This window comes from Xenopus laevis, chromosome 4S (genome assembly GCF_017654675.1).
Source record: "Xenopus laevis strain J_2021 chromosome 4S, Xenopus_laevis_v10.1, whole genome shotgun sequence".
NCBI lineage: Eukaryota > Metazoa > Chordata > Amphibia > Anura > Pipidae > Xenopus > Xenopus laevis.
This window is the reverse complement of record NC_054378.1, coordinates 97,618,166-97,639,868: the sequence shown is the minus strand read 5'-3', so window position 1 is coordinate 97,639,868 and position 21,703 is coordinate 97,618,166. Positions and strand designations below refer to the sequence as shown.

Genomic DNA, 21,703 nt, shown 5'->3' with positions numbered 1-21,703 from the left:
GTACTGTTTTGATAATACAGACAAAAAGATAATTTTTGGTTGAATTGGGTTGGTTTAAATTACATTATTTGATTATAATGGGGTCTAAAGCTGGCCATAGATGCAAAGATCCGATTGTACGAATCATCGTACGATCGGACTTTCCCATCTCCCGACCCGCCACTAACCATTCAGATCAAAGTCTTACCAGTCAGATTAGTTAAAGAACAGATCAGCAATGTTCTACCCCTGACAGCAATCGTAAGCTAGTGACAGTCTCCCACTGAAAATCGTACGATCGCCAATACACGCAGAGATATTATCGGCAGCCGACAGAAATTTTCTAACCTGATCGACCAACGACCGATCTCCGCCAGACGAAAAATGTCGGGACTCTCCACACACGGTCCGAATATCGTACGAATCCTCGATTCGTACGATCAGATCTTTGCGTCTATGGCCAGCTTTAGGGAGACTGTTTTTCCATAATCGGAGCTTTCTGGATAACGGGTTTCCGGATAAACAATCCACTGAACAGGAAATCCGAAATGTCTTCCATTTTTAAGGTTATTATAAGATCGCTGTACTTAAAATAAAAGTTGGAACTAAAATGTAACTAGAATCTGGCAGAATTTAAATAATGTGAGCAGCATTGCAAAATGCTCTTTACTTTTTTCGGCTTTTGGCTAGTGTAAATTTTTGGCTGCTAGAATCAGTGACCCAAGCATTCAAAACAGATTATGTGTAAGGAGCATTTTTTTCTTTTTGTAATAGTATATCGTACAGTATTTGAATGAGCAGTTAATGAGCTTCTTCAGAATGGTGAGATGGCTTTAACTTACATGTCTATATCATTTGCAGCACAAGAATACCGATTACACACAGTCACCTGCACTATAGTAGAGGTCAGGTCTTTCCAGAATATCTCTTTCATGGATATAGGGCTCAATTGGCTCATCTCCATACAAGTATTGTTCATTTTCATCCAGCTGCCGGCTTTCAACCATCTCCAGCCACTGAGAATTGTGCCAGCGGAATTTCTCGCTCTGTATCTTTTTCGCCCATTCCTCGTCATATTCCTGCAGTGGGAAAGCAAAGCAGTTGCTAAGTGGTTGTGAGAGAAAGCAGATGCATGTTTAGCAAAAGGCAATGTAATGTTGGCTCTGAGATTCATTTCCTATCAGAGGGATTCATTTTTTATTCTCCAGCAAGTGCTGCAATAACATGCTACAGGCAAGAGGAATGTCTAACACATGGGGAAGCTTAAATCTATCAAAAGTCATAGGCAGCGCATGATTATTTTCATATGTGAATTAAATAAAAATTCCCCAATATGCTCCAATATGTAATGTTGGAGGCTAACCGAAAGCAGAAAATATTCAGACACAGAAGAGGTGAATAGAACCACAGATGCATTTCAGGTGATGGGTAATAGGCTTGGGTTAGTTGCTGTACTTACCGCAATGATATCCAGGGTGTTATCACATACTTTGCGGATCTCTGCATTCTTATCATGCATTAAGTCAATGAGATAAGCAGGAGCCTCTGCATTGCAGGAGTTAAGGTCATACACAATGTCATTGCATACAGTGGAATATTACTGTTAATATAATAATATTATAATAATAATATAATACTATTATAATAATATAATCATATAATAAGAATATTCCTGTTGGCAGGCAATACAGTGTTTAAATAAATTCAGTACAATAAGATGACGTTTGCAGCCAAAATTTACGAACACACAAAAGCTTTTCCTATTGTCCTCAACAATCATTCCTTCATTATAGTTTGGCTTGCATAATTAAAGGGGTGCTTCACCTTTAAGTTAACTTTTATTATGCAACTTTTCAATTGGACTTCGTTATTTTTTTTATATCGTTTTTAAATTTTTTTTTTCTGAATCTTTCCAGATTTCAAATGAGGGTCACTGACCCCCATCTAAAAAACAAATGCTCTGTGAGGCTACAAATAGTAACATAGTAACATAGTAAGTAAGGTTGAAAAAAGACACATGTCCATCGAGTTCAACCTTTTTTTTTTTTTTTTTATTAACTACCTATCTGCCAGTTGATCCAGAGGAAGGCAAAAAACCCATCTGAAGCCTCTCCAATTTGCCTTAGAGGGGGAAAAATTCCTTCCTGACTCCAAAATGGCAATCGGACTAGACCCTGGATCAACTTGTACTATGAGCTATTTCCCATAACCCTGTATTCCCTTACTTGCTACCCCTGTATCCAACCCCTTCTTAAAGCTATCTAATGTATCAGCCTGTACAACTGATTCAGGGAGAGAATTCCACAAGCTCTCACTGTAAAAAACCCCTTCCGAATATTTAGGCGGAACCTCTTTTCTCTCTCTCTCTCTCTTTTCGGAATGGGTGACCTCGTGTCAGCTGGAAAGACCTACTGGTAAATAAAGCATTAGAGAGATTATTATATGATCCCCTTATATATTTATACATAGTCATCATATCACCCCTTAAGCGCCTCTTCTCCAGCGTGAACATCTCCAATTTGGCCAGTCTTTCCTCATAGAATGTATTGTAATGTATTGTTATTGCTACTTTTTTATTGCTCGTCTTTGTATTCAGGCCCTCTCCTAATCATATTCTAGTCTCATATTCAAATCAATGCTTGATTGCTGGGGAATTTGGACCCTAGCAAACACATTGCTGAAATTACAAACTGGAGAACTGCCAAATGAAAAGTTAAATAATTCAAAAACCTCAAATAATAAAAAACAATAACCATTTGCAAATTGTCTCAGAATATCACTCTACATCAGGGGTCAGCAACCTTTACTATCAAAAGAGCCATTTTGCCCCCTCTTCCACAAAAGAAACATTGTCTGGAGCCACAAAACATAACTCAGCTTATAAACTTTTAAAAGTTTTAACCTTTTTTTAATTTTAACTGTTACAACAACAGAATACAACAAACAGAAGTGCAGTGTGTGTGTGTTTGTGTGTGTGTGTGTGTGTGTGTGTGTGTGTGTGTGTGTGTAGGCCTACTTTGAAATAAATTAAACACTGAATTGCCTTATTAAATGCTAGTGTTCTCATCTGTTTAATGTGACTTCTGTTTCTGAAGCTCCATGCTGATCTTCCCTCTCTTGTCTTGAGTGTGTGACCGTGGTTAGGACCATGATGAATCATCTTGCTGCGGCTCGGTCTTGCCTCTCACTCCTGGGACGTCTATACAGCCCTATCACCTGCTGGCGGCTTACCGCGTTATAGGCAAAGCCACAAGACGGAGCCACAGCAAGCAGGATGTAGAGCCGCATGAGGCTCCGGAGCCGCGGGTTGCCTACGCCTGCTCTACATCATACTAAAGGTTAATTCCAAATTAACTACCCTGGAGGGGGTTTGTGGCTGGGGGGCCAAGGAGATGGTGTCCCAGTCAGACGCTGGATCTAAAACCTAATTTGATGTTAAGAGTTCAGATTTGACAGAATACCTCCCGGCCAAATTTAAATGCTGCAAAATAAAGTGCAACAGAGGGCGACCTAAAAAACACAGTGCAACTCCATTCTCTAAAAGCAACTGACCTTGATAATAAAATAATGATGAGTGTTGTAGTAATCTGGAGAGTCACAAGCTAACATTCGCTGCAACATCACAAATAATGATTCCTTTTGAATCCTTTTCTACTACAAAATCTCAAATTAAAATCACTATCCGATTGTTGAATGACAAAATATTAAATGTATCAATTCTACAATTGAATACTTGCAAATTTCTTTGGGATACCAAAGTTCATCTTCAGGAAACTTTCCGGTCACCTTTAAAAATAATTGGCTTTCCTACTAGCACCTGCGCTTAGGGTTGCCACCCGGCAGGTATTTTACCGGCCTAGCCGGTAAAATACCTGCCATGGCCGGGGCCGGTATTACAATTTTACAGGCAATGTAGCTGTCAGTAAATTTGTAATACAATTAAAAGGAGCCCTCGACCTACCCCCAATCCCCTGGAACTTACCTTTTCTTTACTTCTTCAAGCGTCCGTGGCGCGGCCCTGTCCCTTTTGATGTCACGGACCGCCCCTTTGTGTCCCCGCCCCCCAGCAGCCGGTAAAATTTTTTAAAAAAGGTGGCAACCCTACCTGCGCTGCTCACACATATTTATGCAGGCCCAGATTTGTGGAAAGGCCACCTAGGGCGGCAAGATTTTAGGGGCAGCATGATGCCCAACCACACCTACATTGGTTCAAAAATACTGGGGATGCGCTGGAGATACAATTATTTTTTAAATTTCCCATGTGCCAATCCCCATTGCTCTGGTCCAGATGATGAAAATTTGCACGAATAAAGGGGAGAAAACAGGGGCGACGAACGGCAGTGGGCCTAGGGGCACCCACTATGTAAATCCGGCCCTGTATTTATGCAGAGATTACACAACATTCACCAGTGAGTTTTACAATCTAAATCCCAATCGCATTCACACACACGAGGACCAATCGTATCAGCCATTTAATCTGCCTGTATGTTTTTGAAGGGTGAGAAGAAACCCACACAGCCACAGGGAGAACATGCAAACTGATTTTAGAAAGCATATGGTACGGATAGAAACTTTCTGCAAAATAGACAATCAAACTGTTGTTTTCTACTGTTTGCACAAAGTGTAATATGCTTCTCTATAAATGTTTATGTATCTGTGCTCCTCTACGTGTGTGCCTGGCCCTTTGGGAAACCTGCATCTGCCAAACACCAGGACAAGTGCATTCACTTCTGACACAAGGCAGCAGCCCAGGCATCCCTGATCCCTGCTGTGCAGAGAGATTTACAAAGCTGTGATTTAAAAACATCCACACTGCAGACATGACAAGCAATTTCCTCAAAACGTCATGTAATTCCTAATGCAGGAAGCCTTGGTGTATATGTGTGAGATGCTTTTAATAGGCGCTGACCAATTTAGTGTTTCCTGCCTGATGCTGGACAAAAATCCGGAGACTGAAAAGAAAGAAAGCAGAAAAGAATCCAGCATGTTATCACTCCAAGTCAAAATAAATAATATTATGCAGTGGGGAAGGGAAACGTTCTGCACCAGGAGGGGCCTGCAAAGCACTGTAAGGCTCTATTTTCTCTAGTATCTTGTATGTATTATATGCACTGCCTATTAATTACACACACCATAAAAACACAGTGTTTATACTCTCTAATTTTGTGACTTGTATCTGCTTCCTACACCATACCTCACAACATTTGAAAAATTAAAAGAGGGACAAAAACACCAGGCACGCATACATTTCTGACCATGCCCATTTTATGGCCACACCCCCTAATTACCATGTCCATTTTACAAAATTTGGCAGGTTGTGAAAGTTTGCACACATTTCTGAGCGTTTTAGGGACATGTTCTATAACAGTTTTGCTAATGAAGCTGGAATTGTCCTTCAAAGGAATTGTTCAGTGTAAAAATAAAAACTGGGTAAATAGATAGGCTGTGCAAAATAAATAATGTTTCTAATATAGTTAGTTAGCCTAAAATGTAATGTATAAAGGCTGGAGCGACTGAATGTGTAACAGAACAGAACACTACTTCCTGCTTTTCAGCTCTCTTGGTTTCCACTCATTGGTTACCAGTCAGTAACCAATCAGTGTAGTGGGGGGCCACCTGGGTCATAACTGTTGCTTTTGAATCTGAGCTGCATGCTGAGTATCAATTGCAAACTCACTGAACAGTTATGTCCCATGTGGCCCCCCTTCAAGTCACTGACTAACTCAGAGTTAGAGAGCTGAAAAGCAGGAAGTTGTGTTCTGATATGTTAGACATCCAGTCACTCCAGCCTTTATAGATTACATTTTTGCCTAACTAACTACATTAGAAACAAATGTAATTTGCACAGCCTATCCATTTATCCAGTTTTTATTTTTACACTGAACTGTTCCGTTAAGCTGTGAGTCACAGTTTCCCCAAAAAACTTGCTTATCTTAAATAGCTACAATTGTTTCTATGCTTATCTTAAATTGTTTCAAATGTATCAAAGTGCAGGTGTTCTGGACTCTTTGCTTATAAGCCTTTTATTTTAATTACGTTTCAGAGACTTTGAATCTTTTTGCTGGCGTCAGTGCAGGAGAACAAAGAGAAACTCGGGACATTTCACTAAGAAACTGGGACTGTGGGGGCTGAGCTGAGGTATGTCCTACACATGAAGATTAGTTATAAACACAGAATCAAAACCAAACATATTCTTATAAAGCAGAAAAGAAAATAATATTGCTAAAAGGTAAAATGATTTCATTATAATTTCTTATCACTCCTTTAACACAAACTTGATGGCTATGGCACCCATAGTTGAACATCATAAGTATGTCACTGACTCCCACAGAGAATGAAAAACTTGAGTGTTTTCAAATGAAGGTCCATCTGATGTGTTTAGGGCAGTATATTTATATTGGTTCAATGAAAAACGCTTGTGCTGAACATACAGTACTGTTTGCCTATTGGTTTAACTACCTCACAAGGACCAAAATGGAGAATCTTGATTTTTCCTGTTTGCCCTTTTTAGCTCAAGAAATACAAAAACAAAAGCTGTATTGTGATTAAAACTATAGACAAAATGTTCAGCAAAGAACTCATGTTGAACAAGGAGGTATAAAGTACCTTCTCGTGGTTCCTGTGTACATTTTCCTGCCAAAATAAGTTATTTTTTCAACACTGATATCAGCCCAACTCCAGAAAGTTTTGTCCCACCCTTTGCATTCAGCATTGGACAAACACAGTGCAAAACAACCCTACTGGGTTACTTTATATTTAAACGAATTTTAGCAGACTAAGGGCAGAAACAGACGAGAAGATTCAGGGAGATTTAGTTGCCCAGGGACAAATCGGCTCTTCTTCGGGCGACTAATCTCCCCAAACTGCCTCCATGCAGGCTAGAATCTAAATCGCCGTCCGAATCGTTTTCCAAAGTCAACTGAAGTTGCCTCACGGGACTAAATCTCCCCAAATCTTCTCATCTATCTCTGCCCTTAAGGTACAGTGATCCAAATTACAGGAAGATCCCTTATCTGGAAAACCCCAGGTCCCAAGTACTCCAGATAGTAGATTCTATACCTGTATTTAGACTTGATATGATTCATCCAAAATATATACAACTCTACATGAAAGGAAATTATAATTAAAGCTGGGGTTTGGTTTGATAACAAGCATACAAGTGCATTTCTCATCGATAACAAATTGGAAAGGAAATCTTAGATAAAGCAATGCCCCATTGAACCAGCAGATGGCGGCCTTAACCATTTCAGTTACTATGAACAATAGAACAAGGCTTCTAGAGCCAAATGGATTTGTGTGAAGCACCAAAACACTCAGCCTTTCCTACCAAGAGGTGCTCCTAGGCTTTTCTCTACCTGCTACAGCTAACCCAATGCCTCCAACTACCCTCAATCACCTCCCTCTTCTAAAAGCAAGACCACTAGTGTGGTGAGCACAACTATGCTCATATTTAGGATAAAATAACTCACAGAAGCTAGTAACAGGCAAAATGCATGAATGACCTCCTCCAGCTATGCTTTTATATATCTGGAGCTAAGTTAACCCCAATGAAAGGATACGTGTATCTTTTATGATGACATCCCTGGTTGCTTGGTGGAAAACCATTTGGTAGAAGACATATACAATTTGGCACACAAATTCATCATCTTCTTGTTGGGCTGGAGCAAAATAAAATGGCACGAATACATTTCTTTTATATACATTTTTTTAAAATTCACATATATAGGGACATTTATAACAGGTTTTCTTTTGCAGGATTGCTTTAAATGTACAGCAAGGATTCTGAACCAATAACTTGAGGCCCAAAATAGGCCCCATGCTGCTTAGGTAGGTATCCATGATCCTGTTTATAAATATCTTCTGACTGATAATGAGTCAGTTTTGGGCAATCAATACATAGCTACACCAGTGATGATCTGGCAATCTGGCAATTAAATCATTAATGGAATGACTTATATACTAAATAAAATACCATTAAGAAGCTCAATAAGTGCAGGGATGATCCCAGATTTTGCAAGTAAAGCTGCACAGGAGTCATCCATAGATACTGTCCCAATCATTATAACAACTTCCAGTACGAGGTCATCCTCAGCCGACCCTAAAAAAAGAGATATTGTATTCATTATGCATTGTTATGTAGATATTACAAATTTACCAATATATTAAGCTTCATTTTGATAACATATGCTTGATACAGAATTAAAATACTGTTTGGTGAGTGGATAGTTTTGTGCATAAACTTGGTCCTTGATGTCATATCATTTTAACTGAATGAGTACAGCCCTTTTTACCTCCTGCATTGGTCAGTATTTGTATGTCAACACTCATGTATTGTACATCACAGTAACATATGTTGGTTGTTATAAATACAAATAATAATATCACAATATTTAGAAGTTATAAAGGTCCATTTAAACACAAGCACATCGGGTTAAATAAATCCCTTCTGGCAAGATTTTTAACTGCTGCCACGGTCAACCTTACATTACAGAAAAATTAATGAAGGCACCAATTAATGTGTGTTGTATATAAGATATAGGTGTATCTTCAGAAGCAGCTTTATAGCTATAGTGAAAAAATCTCCTGGGTGCCTACTGTGTTCTGAATTGTCAATTTATACTCTGGGGCAGGAGTAATGATAATTGAGAAGGATTTCCAGCAGTTCCATCTTTCTTACAATTTACCACAAATGTTAGGAACTTTTTTTTAAAAAAAAAATTAATTTGCACCATTAAAAAAGAAATGATGTATGGTCTACAGAAAGGAAATAAAGAAGAAAAGAAAGATAATAAAAAATCTCAATATTGACAAGATAATATGATGGGTTTTCGATATGAGACATGCTCTTTCTCATGCTAGGCCCTACTCTCCGTTCAGATTTTTGCAGATTATAAGGTTTAACTCTGTTATCTAGATTAGTCAAACCCATAATTTCCTTTTAGACCATTTGTAACATGGGTCAGGAACATTTCTAATGAACAGACGCATTTTTAAAAGCTTATACCAGAGTTAATTTGTCTGCTTTGAGGAGTCAAGCACTGCTCAGTTTAATAAAGTTGTATCAGAGTTGCTCAGCAGCATTATCATCACCCTTCCAAATTCTTATGCCCCAGTGCCAAGGGCATTTGGGGAGACAAGAGTCAGAATTTTTTTTCTTTACGAGCTGGAAAGAATCATTTAACGAAATTGAGTCTTAGATTTCCATAAATGGTACAATTTACCAATTCTTAATAACATCTCCTGTTTAACAACTATATGTACCTGGTTTAAGTTTGTCTTTGAGGTAAGGTACAAGTTTGTACTCTTTGAGAACAAGCTCCCAGTCTAGGTCAGTGATTGTCAGATTGGCCAAGGTCCCAAGACATTCAATAACAAATTCCTCTTCTTCATCATTTGTTATCTGAGCAGCTAAATCACCAACATAGTCCTGCGTTAAAAGTCACAACAAATTATGAAGCATAGCCCACATCATGTGTGTAATACAAATAAGCTTTGGCATGTAATGGGGTATAATATATTAAAAAGAAACAACAAAGAAAATATTTTGTCTTACATACTACATGCCACACATACTACAGGTATGGGACATGTTATCCAGAATGCTCGGGACCTGGTGTTTTCCGGATAACGGATCTTTCCGTAATTTGGGTCTCCATGCCTTAAGTCTACCAGAAAATCATGTAAACATTAAATAAACCCAATAGGCTGGTTTTGCTTCCAATAAGGATTAATTATATCTTAGTTGGGATCAAGTACAAGCTACTGTTTTATTATTACAGAGAAAAAGGAAATCATTTTTTAAAATTTGGGTTATTTGGATAAAATGGAGTCTATGGGAGACGGCCATTCCGTAATTCGGAGCTTTCTGGATATCGGGTTTCCGGATAAGGGATCCTATACCTGTACAGGCATATCTGAATAAACCTCTGGTTAATAATTCAACTAACCTTCCCTTTAAGTTGTTGCAGAAATGAATAAAAAATGGCTAAATGCATGTTGCATTATCTTCCGAACTCAGCTTTTGAATAAACACAGTCCCAGGAATTTACAGACAATAACTTACTATAAACAAATTTTTTGTGGTTCCTTCATGCTGGGAAATATTGCGAATCATCTTCATCAGCAAAGGGTCCTTAAATTTCAGGGATTTTTTCATCAGCATCTTCAATCCATTTCCTAAAGGAAAAATATGTTTGCTTGCTTGTATGGAACAGTAAAGAAAACAATCACTGACTTTTACTGAAGCTGGATGTTGGGGCTACATGATGGTCCGGCTAGCATTCTTGGACCAAAACCATTGGATTGCCAGTAGAAGTGGAAGCCCATATAGTTCTGAGCGATATTATAACCCTACACTTACATTAAGCTTAGACTAAACTACTTTGATCTCAAAGAGGTGGGATATGATAACAACAGTTAAAGGACCAGATCTGCACAGCTGTGCTCCATGGAGTTCCAATTTGTACTATTATGCAATATATACAAGAGTCAGTGCTCCATGGACAGCAGGTCTGTTTCTGTTGCAAATTATTACTTTAGTGAGACTATGAATTTGGATTTTATTTAGCGGTCTTGGTCATGATTTGAAAGCGTATTTACTGACAAATGCACAAGCACTAAGAGGTGCAATACTTTAGGGTTCTTATATGAAGCACTTGTCTGTAATTGAAGGGAGCTGCTGCAATATGTGTTGATGCATTGTTGTCACACATAGACATGCCCAGTATTTAACGCCCCCTATAAGTGGGTGATAATTACATGGCTTCTAGTGCCTTGTGTTCCTTGGCACTCCAGCTTGCTGCATGACCCCTTTAACTAAGACCTTTGAACTCCCTCTTCACTTGGACTTTATGTCCTCAATCTTGATACCCCTAGGTCTTAGCCATGATCTGGACTGGGGAGCTACCATTGTCTCTTACCTACAGTATCTAGTCACTTACCTTCACATATTAGTTGAGCATTTCTTTTATTGGCAGCAAGATTAATGCAAAATGAAATCAGCTCAAGATCAACTCGTTCTTCTGAACTTTCAAGCAGCATCTTCATTAGCTAAAATGATAAAAAGGAAGCCTTTATATGGAAATGATAAGATTCAAATAGCAAAAGAAACCAACAATAGTTAGCGGTAAAAGGAGGCCAAAGAACACTTCACAATGCAAGACATGCATCTTAAAGCCTCCATTTAAAAAAGAAAGTATTCACATGCTTCATGCTATATACAATACACTGCCCTAAAACTAAAATGACATTTTTGGTATTAAGACAGTACATGTGTGTAGCACAAGGCACGCGAATACCTTCTGTTTTAAGAAAACATTACACTATAAGATTTGATGCCAAATTTAGGCTTTACTCTATAAGATGTGATGGCTTATTTAGGATTAATTTAGCCATAATTCTCCACTCCACCACCCACCCAAGTTTAAAAAAAAAAAACAAGTGAACTACAGGCAACTACTTTTATTTAGTTATTGCATTCCATCTTCTCCAGCATAGTGAGAGGAGGCATGAAGGGACTCTTCATCATTGGTTCTAGCTATGATACGGTTGATGGGTAGTGTAGTTCAGCTTCTTATCAATTTAAATGCAATAAGTGCAGCACAGAAACACTTTGGGTCCCCATTTCCTTAGTTCGAGTGAAGGAATAGAGGAAAAATAGTTTGAATTTCGAATGGTCGAATATGGCTACTTCGACCATCGACTACGACCTTCAAATCGAACTATTCGAACTAAAAATCGTTCGACTATTCGATAGTCGAAGTACTGTCTCTTTAAAAAATTCTTCAACCCCCTAGTTCGCCACCTAAAATCTACCAAGGCCAATGTTAGCCTATGGGGAAGGTCCCCATAGGCTTCCTAACAATTTTCTGATCGAAGGAATATTAAAATCCTTTGAATCGTTCAATTCGAAGGATTTAATCGTGCGGTCGAACGATTATTCCTTCAATCGTAGGAATAACGGTAAATCCTTCGACTTCGATATTTGAAGTCGAAGGATTTTACTTTGACGGTCGAATATTGAGGGTTAATTAACCCTCAATATCAATATTCGACCCTAGGTAAATGTGCCCCTTTATATTAAGGAATGCTTTACTCCTTTGAATATTATTGTAGGCAGTGATTCTGGCATGTGTTTATAGTAAATGATACCAATTTTGGTTAAATAGGAGAAATTGTATTTTTCTCTTTGTACCCGGGTACAGTACACTTTATTTGTCACCTTGATGGCTATTTTGTATGTACTTTAAATGTGTGTACTTTTTAAAGATCTGTTAAATAAAGCATGTCGTTTTACATCCAGTATTACTGTGTGAGCCTTCAATACAGGAATTCTACCATCCTTAGTATGGGTCTTTAAGTTCTATTATTTATTAGACATGTCCCTGGATCTTTGAGTAATCTGATAACTTTATGAGAGTACAAACATAGATCAAAGGGGCCAATTGCAGTATCAATTAAAGCAACAAAATTACTAGATGAGAACATGCCATTGATAAAGGATATTGTGTGTAGGATTGCGAACAAGTGGCTTTGTTGTTCTTACACAGCTGAAATGGAGTCTGATACACTGTATAATTTCAAGGGATGCATTTAAAACAAGCTCATGAAATTATTAAGTTGCTTACAGGGTGCACAAAGGCCTTAAATGACAAATTTCCATGTCTTTGGTGTTAACTTCCCATAAAGTACAATTGGTGCTTGTTCATAACAGTGTATTTACTTTGGCTGAAATAAACTCTGGTCCAGACAGTGTCTTATCTTAATCTAGTTATATGTAAAGAAGCTAAAAAATCAACATCCCATCCATGCAGCAAAGATTTACAAAATAATCATTTCCTAAGTATTCATAGCATAACATGAAATGTACACAGTCAGCTAGCTCCACTTTGCTCCTACTGACTTCAGAGAGGAATCCCTCAAAATTCAGCAAGAAGGCAGCACTTGCAAAGTAACATAACTTGACATTTTATAGTCGGCTTCTCACTCACTGAACACATTAGTATAACATATGAAGGGGCAAGACTGTGCTTATCCTGCTTGATGGATGCTCTTTGCCTGCAGTGTTAGTACTAGAAATGACTGATTGACCCTTGATTCAAGAGTGATGGATGGTCTTTAACTAGAGTTTTAACTCGGAGGAGCATATGTGCAGATAAATGCCTGGGTTGTTTATGAAGGCCTTTGATAATCTACTTTCATTTCTCACGCCCTGCATCTTCTGCTTTAGTGTGGGTTTTACTTTTTTTGGAATTTTGCTAAAGCTATAATCTGTGCAGCAACTGCCACGCTGAATAAAAGCAACGCATGCTAAATATGTCTTCTAAGGGGGAGAAACAGATATATTCCTTTGAAAACTCTTTTCCCTCACAATAGGCAACCTGTTCAGACACCAAAGACAAGTACTGGGATCTGTAACCTCCATTTATCAGCTGCAGCTGAACTAAACCTCTATTGCACGATCAATAGAAATTAAAATCAAAACCGTTATCTTCATAAAAATGTTATATACTGTATATTATGACAATTACCTCCTTCCTAGTCTGGAGTCTGTGATATACTATGCCAAAATAAACCCACCATGGAGTGAGGAATAACTGTTTCTATATCATGTTTATTAATACTGGTAAGTGTAATCTATTATATCCTTATACAATGTACATGGACAAACATCTTCTATAATAAACATGGGTTTTAATATACAGGTATGGGATCTGTTATTCAGAAACCCATTATCCAGAAAGTTCAAAATTACGGAAAGGCCATCTCCCATAGACTCTATTTTATCCAAATAGTCAATTTTTTTTCTCTGTAATATTAAAACAGTAGCTTGTACTTGATCTGAACTAAGATATAATTAATCCTGATTGGAAGCAAAACCAGCCTATTGGGTTTATTTAATCTTTAATTAATTTTCTAGTAGACTTAAGGTATGAAGATCCAAATTATGGAAAGATCCATTATCTGGAAAAGATGCCAAGCATTCTGAATAACAGCCCCCATACCTGTATTACTGTCATTCTGAATAGTTTGTTTTATTTAATATGAATAAATATGAACCAGGATATAATTTTTGAATATGTAAAGCCATAGCTGCTTAATATAAAAAAAAGAGTCTGTGCTACCCAAGATTATTATGTAATTAGTTTGCCACAGACTCTTGCAAATACATAAAATACATTTTTTTATGGTTAATAGGGAATAAAAATCCAAAGGGTCCAAAGCTCCACAATGTGGAACTGGTTTGTTCGGTGAGGAATGACTTATTATGGAAAAATGTGATTGACAGCTTTGTCTACAATGTCGGTGTATGTAGAAATAAAAAGGAAATCCACTTCAGGTTCAATTAGCTTATGCAACCTGTCCCATACCAGCCTGTTTGCTTTAAAGCATGGTGCTAAGGGGCCTGCGTAGCTTGTTTTGCAGTTCTATTTAATATGATTGCGACCCGTGGCACTTCAAAAGCAGGCATAATTGCCGCCCAATGGGAAATATTAACATTGAATTTGTCCTGCTTTAACCGTGCCCATTGTCATCTTTTACTGATTTAGCAGGAAGGCATTAAATTGGGCTGCAGGCGCTCTGAAGAGGTAAGTAGGAGCTTAATCAGACAAGTCCCATATTGAGTATCGGATACCACGGGTCCGCACTAAAATCACTGTGTCTAGACTCTCTGGCACCTGACTTCACTTATTTACCAGTGACCAGAGGCCAACCCCTACAGCTCTTTTTGTTCACATACACCTCTGCCTCCCTCCTATCCTGAACATCTTTAAGTGATTACGCCGCAGCTCTGCATGCCTAAGGAATCCCTTTTTAGCTAGACCCTTGATCGACTGTTTGAAGTGATGCTCTGCACTCTGAACTTGGCCAAATAATGGCAGCTAGAAAGCTAGGGGTCTAGGAGGGAGGGAGACCCTGAAAAGAACCAAAGTTGGGATCAAAGCCTGTTCTGCAGAGCAACAGTTGAGCGTAGATAGCACAAGAATCCTTTCACAGAGCTCCATGGTAAAAACGAATATTAAAAGTCCCTATGACATCACTGCATTGCCATGCCCTTAGATTGGCCAGGTAAAATATTTTGTAAGCATCTGGACGGCATTTGCACCCATTAAATAAATAATTTTCAGAGGCCCAAATAACAATGAACTGTTAATGCTTTCTCCTGCCTGTTACTAAAATAACACTATTAGCTCTTGACCTCTGGTAGGAGCAAAACCCTGTAGAATCACTAAAAACATTGCGTCAAATTAAGGTGAAAAAATGCCCTTTTCCTTCAAAGCTCCCACAGATGTAATGGAAGGCATGTTTGTGTATCTTGTCACTTCATGTCCATCATTCACTAATATTATTTCTAACAAGACTGTAATAACATCAAATCGCAAATACGTCATAATATGGTTATAGTTGAGATAATACAAGCCAGAGTAGGGGGGGGGGTCTATGCAATGCTGGTCTGGGTGCATATAACCCTCTGGATTCAGCAGAAGAAAAGAGGCATGATGCATAAACACACGCAACTGATAAAATTATGCTTTTTTTTTTTTTTTTAAAACATTCTTAAGCGAATCCAAAGCCCCCCCCCCACCCTTCAGTACATCATCATGTGAATGATTAACCACTCTGTAAAAGTGCTACAGAATATACTGGGGCAATATAAATAAAGGGTAATTGTATTTATAAATTCTCTTTTATTGATTCAGTCTGCAGAGAACCAGGTTTATGATATGTTTGCACAGTGTAGGGTAATAAGGGTGGAAAAACAAAAGCCTAATATAATTATAGTTAGAAAAATAACATAATATAGCAATTATTACTGAAATCCGTATTTTACAATCACAATTTTGGCTATATATTTAATCTGAACAATTACATAAACAGCATTAGTGATACATTAAATCATCAAAATAATAAGTTTCAAGTGATTATGCGATCAAACAAGTAGCCATATTGTGCTAGCCTATATAGGAGCTATGGTGCCAAGTCGAACCTCTGTGGGTCTGTGAGGGTTTTCTCTGGGCACCCAGTTTCCTCCCACATTTTAAAAATGTATTGGTAGGTTAACAGACAGCTAATGAAGTTGACCCTACTGTGTGTGTGCAAGGTAAGGATTTAAGACGTATCAATTACAATCTTTCTTGGAAATGATCTTTCCAAGAAAGATTGTTCGTTTCAATACACGTGTAGAGCTGAATCATCAGATATACAGGTAGAAACAATAGAATTCTACCAGTATCTGACGATCCAGCACTAACAATGGCCGATGTTGGGTGATTTCAAAGGCACCCAATCAAAATTTTCCGTCCAGCACGATTGACAAGCCGACCGATATTCAAGTATGAATCGGTCGGCTATTTTCCCACCATACAGGCACCGAATATTGTACGAAAATTTGTTTCGTATGATATTATCTGTGAGTATATGGCCACCTTTACATTGGGACTGGGACAGATTGTTGGTCATACATAAAGATAACACTAACATACACTTAACTGGTGGCTGTTAGTAGAAGGTTGAAAATCGGGTTGGACACTGTTGATGTATACACTCAAAAGGTAGAATGAATAAATAAAAAAAAATGGATGCAGCCTAAGGATGTGTGCAATATGCATACTACAAGGGTTCCGTTATCCAGAAACCCGCTATCCAGAAAGCTCTGAAGTACAGGAAAGCCATCTCCAATAGACTCAATTTTAATCAAATAATTCAAACTTTTAAAAAATATTTCCTTATACTCTGTAATAATAAAACAATACCTTGTACTTGATCCCAACAAAGATACAATGAGGCAAAACAATCCTATTGGGTTTAAGTAATGTTTAAATGATTTAATTGAGATCCAAATTACAAAGACCCCTTATCCAGCAATCTCCAGTTCCAGGGCATTCTGGATAATAGGCCCCATACCTGTACTATGAAACAGACACAGACAGGGAACAGTCAATATTTGCAGTTTTACTGAAATCTCCTGGAATTATCTGCCATATTTCAACAATTTCAGGCATTTAAGATGTACAATGTGCCACTGCCAGCTTGTAGGATCTTGGATAGTATTATATCTGGGCATTACTTCAAAAGCTGTAGAAGGAGGGACTAGCAGCTTGTTTTTATATAAAAACATCAAAAATTTAGGAGAGGACGATGTCCTTCAAAAGGTAAACACTGCCTTTCTCTGTGCTTCACAAATGCCTAAATGTCATTGGGACTGGCTACCCTCTGGTTAGTGATAAACACAGTTACCATAACCCTGCACCTACAGACTTCTCCTGTTTCTATCACGTGTGCTAAGACCACATGCTTATTATTTCAGGTTTTGTAGGCTATTCTTTTATATAATTAAAGCAGGGTTATTTTATTATTATCATGTATTTTAGAGCAATATTTGGCATGATATAGACAATAGTTCAAGATAATTGAATTTTTTTTGTTTTTTCAAGTGTCTTAGCATTCTGCATCTATCCAATTCAATATGAAATGCTGACAACAGGGTAATGTGCATCCCATAAATAAGGTAGTACCAAATCTCTGAAAAGTCCAGTACTGGGTGAGGGATGTAGGGATCTGTTTCATGGCTTTATGGCATTATCTCTCCATATTAGGTCTTGGATAGGCATTTAGCATTAGGTAGAGGTAGATCATCAAAACAGACCAGGCAAACCTGGGCCAAGACATGGTCTAAAAATAAAAAGAACGCACAAAATGTTGAGCAGGAAACCTGTAAAATAAGAAAGCAAAAGCATCCAAAATAAAGGCATTGGATGAATGGCCCAAATAAAGCATACTGAGAGCATATAGTACTGTGTTTATAAATGCAGAAACCTGTGCATGTACCTCATATGATGAGGAAAGTTAAACTACAGAAGTAGTCTAGAAATGTTGTACATTATGTTTTGGGTTTCTTTACCAGCCCCAGGCAAGCAAAGCCCTATAGCAGGGAAGATATGTGTCTCCAAAGATGCCCCAGTAGCTTCCCATCTTCTTTTCTGCTGATTCACTGCACATGCTCTGTGCTGATGTCAATTACTGAGCTTAGGGACCGACTTTAAATATACAGTACACATAGAATATAAATGTCACAATATAAGGCTGATTAGTAATTAATATGGATAACTACTATATGGCAGCACAGAAACCATTTCAATTAGCATTATAATTTAATAATCAGCCCCGCAGTATCAGCTTATATGACAGACCAACCTCATTTTCTGCTGGATAATTTGCGACGACCCCCTAAGATTAGCTTCTCAACAGCTGCTCAGAGCCCACTGAGCATGTGAGTGTCGCAGACACTTTCCAAGATGGTGACCCCCTGTGACAAGTTTGAAGTCCTGGATCATTGCTGCTATTGAGAAGCTGAAACTTTAGGCTGGTGCAATAAGTTTAGTATATAAAACAGGGCATTTTTAGTCCTATTCATTTTTAGGGTTTAGTTCTCCTTTAAAACAAGTAAACTCCAAAATAAACATTTTCCTAATAAAAGTAACTATAACTCTAAGCAACTTTCCAATATACATTTATTAACAATTTTCAGTGCTTTTAAAGTTATTCGTAAAAACAATTGCTAATGAGAACATCATTTGCTTAACTCCCGGTTGTTACTGCTGTCTTGTCTTACATTGTTTCAACAGTCTGAGCCAACAGGATAGAGAATTAAAAGGGACAGAAAAACACTGCTTTCAATAGCATTGCATACAGTATACTAATAAATTAAAAACCATAGCATATTTGTAATCAATGTATATTGCAAAGCTGATTAGAATTATGTTTTCTTTTATCAGGCAAATGCATATTTTTAGGGCTATGGCAGACCAGAAGACATCCCCTTCTGCAGGTGACTAATCTCCTTCAAGTGCTTTCACATCAGCAATAATGACTATGAAGATTTTCATTCATCCAGGTCATGGTATATCTAGTATAGGTAAATCTAAAACACTGCAATAACATAAATCAGCAGTGGGAAAACATGTGTAGCTTTGGGTTTCCAGATAAGGGACCCCATACCTATTTAAGCAGAAATATAATGTAACATTGATGTAATGACCATAAGAGTACTTACTTGGGGTATGCAGTCCGTGTAGGCAAACATGGATTTAAAGCGATCATCCATACTTATATGGTAGAGAATGCACATCACAATTTGCTTGTAGTTTTCATTATCTGAAAAATAGTGGGAAAAATGGAAAAAAAAAGTTGAAATGGTTTCTCCCTTTGTAATTATCAAAATAATGCTTTTGACACCTATGTGTAATACAATGTTCCCTTATTCTACTTACGGCAGACATAATCCATTGATACCTGCTTTGTGTGCACACCGAGCACCTACACAGCTTGAGAATGCATTTATAAAGCAAACAGTAACATTGCCAAGACTCAAGACAGCACATACTAGAGCATGCTATGAACATGGGAGCAACTGAGATCTTGTTGCCACAGAAATTGGATCATGTAAATACTGGGATCTTTAAAAGAAAATCTCCTATTTAAACAAGCTGTAATGTAAACTTTCCTTTATTGAGTACTGCTTTATTCTTCTTACGTCTTCTTGTGTTATTGCCCTTCAATTTAACTTTAAAAGTTTGTGCCTTCATGTAGGCCCAACTAAAACATCATATGCATACAAAACAGGAGGCTATAAAATATTATCCCTAAGAACGTGTAATATTTCCAAGAATATTTCACTGAAGAGGTCACTTATTCCCATTACCAAATGGTCATTAGCAGCTGCTAAGTTTTTATAGATATAACTGCTGCCATAAAAGATGTGAAGTAAAGAATAGCAGCTGGGATACAGCTGAATCAGCTAGGTGGCAATTTTAATAATGAATTTTCTGCCAATTAGAAGAGGGAAATGCATTCCAGTGGGTTAGAATTAAGCCACACTTTTTTTGTATGGGTCAGTTGTGGATACGTCCTACAATAGAACAACAACACAGCGGGTGCTGAAGTTATTAACAGGCAGCTTTGAAATGCCAGTTTGGCACATTTAGGGGCAAATTCACTAAGCCGCGAAGCGCCTAAAGCTAGCGTTAATTCGCTAGCGTTTGGCATTTGCGCTACTAACGAACGCTGGCGTAGTTTCGCTAGTGTTACTTCGCAACCTTACGCCAGGCGGATTTTCGCTAGCGACGAAACTACGCAAATTCACTAACTTGCGCAGTGTACCGAACGCTACCTTTTACGCTAGACTTCCTTCGCCACCTCAGACCTGGCAAAGCGCAATAGAGTAGATAGGGATTGTTTAAAAAAAAGTCAATTTTTTTTCTAAGTCCCAAAACACGCTGGCGTGTTTTCTACATGATGGCTGATAGGCTGAAAAAGATCGAAAAATTTTTGGGGCTCCCCTTCCTCCCCCCTACATTTCCTGACTCATGGCAACTTACCTAGACAGTGGGCACATGTGTAGGGCAAAATAAAAATTTTATTTGCTGATTTGAAGGTTTTCTAGGCATTTGTAGTGCAGCTACGTGTTCCTCCATTGAAATTTGAATTTCGCGCCGTATGCAAATTAGCCTTCGCTAGCGTAACTTCGCTTTATATAGCGAATCAACGCTAGCGCAACTCCACAACCTTACGCTACCCCTGTGCGCAACTTCGGATTTTAGTGAATTTGCGGAGCCCTGGCGAAACTACGCCTGGCGAATTGCGGCGAAGTTGCGCCTGGCGCAACTTCGCATCTTAGTGAATTTGCCCCATAGAGTGTGAATGGCAAAGAAAGTATCTTGAAAAACACTGGTACAATTAAGTGTTGGATTAAACTGCACAAGTTTAGCAGTAGGAACTCCACAGACGATTTTGGAGTGATCCAACACACTGTGCAAAAACGCAGGCGTCAAATCGGATGCAACCGAAATAAGGTAAGTGAATGCATTGTCGGATGGTGTAGCAGCGATGATCCAACGCGACACGACTATCAATGTTTAATAATCCTCTTTGTATCTGTGCAAACACGGAGGAGCACATTGTCACAGTCAATGAGAAGCCATTTTTAACACAATAAAGTAACTATGGTACCATGCTGATTAAAATAACCAAATTCTTTTGTGGGATTTTGGAGGAGACCACACATTTGACATTCTGGTCAGTAAACAAATAGCGTTAAATATTTTCCAGGACTTCCAGTTCCCATAAAAATATAAATCAAATGCCAAGACTGAAAACATTAACACTAATGGATGGATCTACGTATAAAAACTGCCATTAAAAAGACCAAATTAACTTTTATTATGCGAAATGGAAAAAAGTCGGGTGAGCTGTAATCTAATAAAATATGCTTGTTTATTGAACACAAAGCAATGAAACGGGGCTATACAGTGTCATACTGGGGCACGGTATAAATCTTTTTTTTTTTTTTTTTAACTCTTTGCACCCAGTGTCTTCCCAGGTCCAAGTATCATTTAATTGCGCACAACTCACCTCAAAGACTAATGTTGTGTTCCCAAAGCAAGACTCGAGTGTGAGTAACACATCATTCAGTATGAATGGCCACACCGTTTTACTGAAATTACGCAAGGCAAAAACATATTTATATATGGGGAGCAGTTCATGAAAACTACCATATTATTGTAGCTCTGTTACTACATTTTCCTGTACTTGTGTACCTGTGAATGCCATTCAATGAGGAATGCCTTGCTACTCCATGCCCAACAAGTTTTAAAGCATGCCCAACTGATATCTTGAAGATTTTCAGCCATATACCATGCAGGCAGCGAGCACCAAACAAGGGCAG

At 38.1% G+C, this 21,703-nt stretch overlaps 1 protein-coding gene across 1 annotated transcript in view; it reads right to left on the bottom strand.

The window, feature by feature from the left end:
- The window catches only part of kifap3.S (kinesin-associated protein 3 S homeolog), a 75,401-nt gene that overhangs the window by 17,902 nt on the left and 35,796 nt on the right, over nucleotides 1-21,703 (bottom strand). The window contains exons 11-18 of the mRNA XM_018261174.2: nucleotides 19,034-19,134; nucleotides 10,920-11,028; nucleotides 10,043-10,155; nucleotides 9,241-9,406; nucleotides 7,952-8,077; nucleotides 7,539-7,637; nucleotides 1,439-1,524; nucleotides 869-1,058 (exon numbers count right to left, since the gene is read on the bottom strand). Coding sequence (XP_018116663.1) covers nucleotides 869-1,058; nucleotides 1,439-1,524; nucleotides 7,539-7,637; nucleotides 7,952-8,077; nucleotides 9,241-9,406; nucleotides 10,043-10,155; nucleotides 10,920-11,028; nucleotides 19,034-19,134 — 990 coding nt within the window. The remainder of the gene's footprint in view (nucleotides 1-868; nucleotides 1,059-1,438; nucleotides 1,525-7,538; nucleotides 7,638-7,951; nucleotides 8,078-9,240; nucleotides 9,407-10,042; nucleotides 10,156-10,919; nucleotides 11,029-19,033; nucleotides 19,135-21,703) is intronic.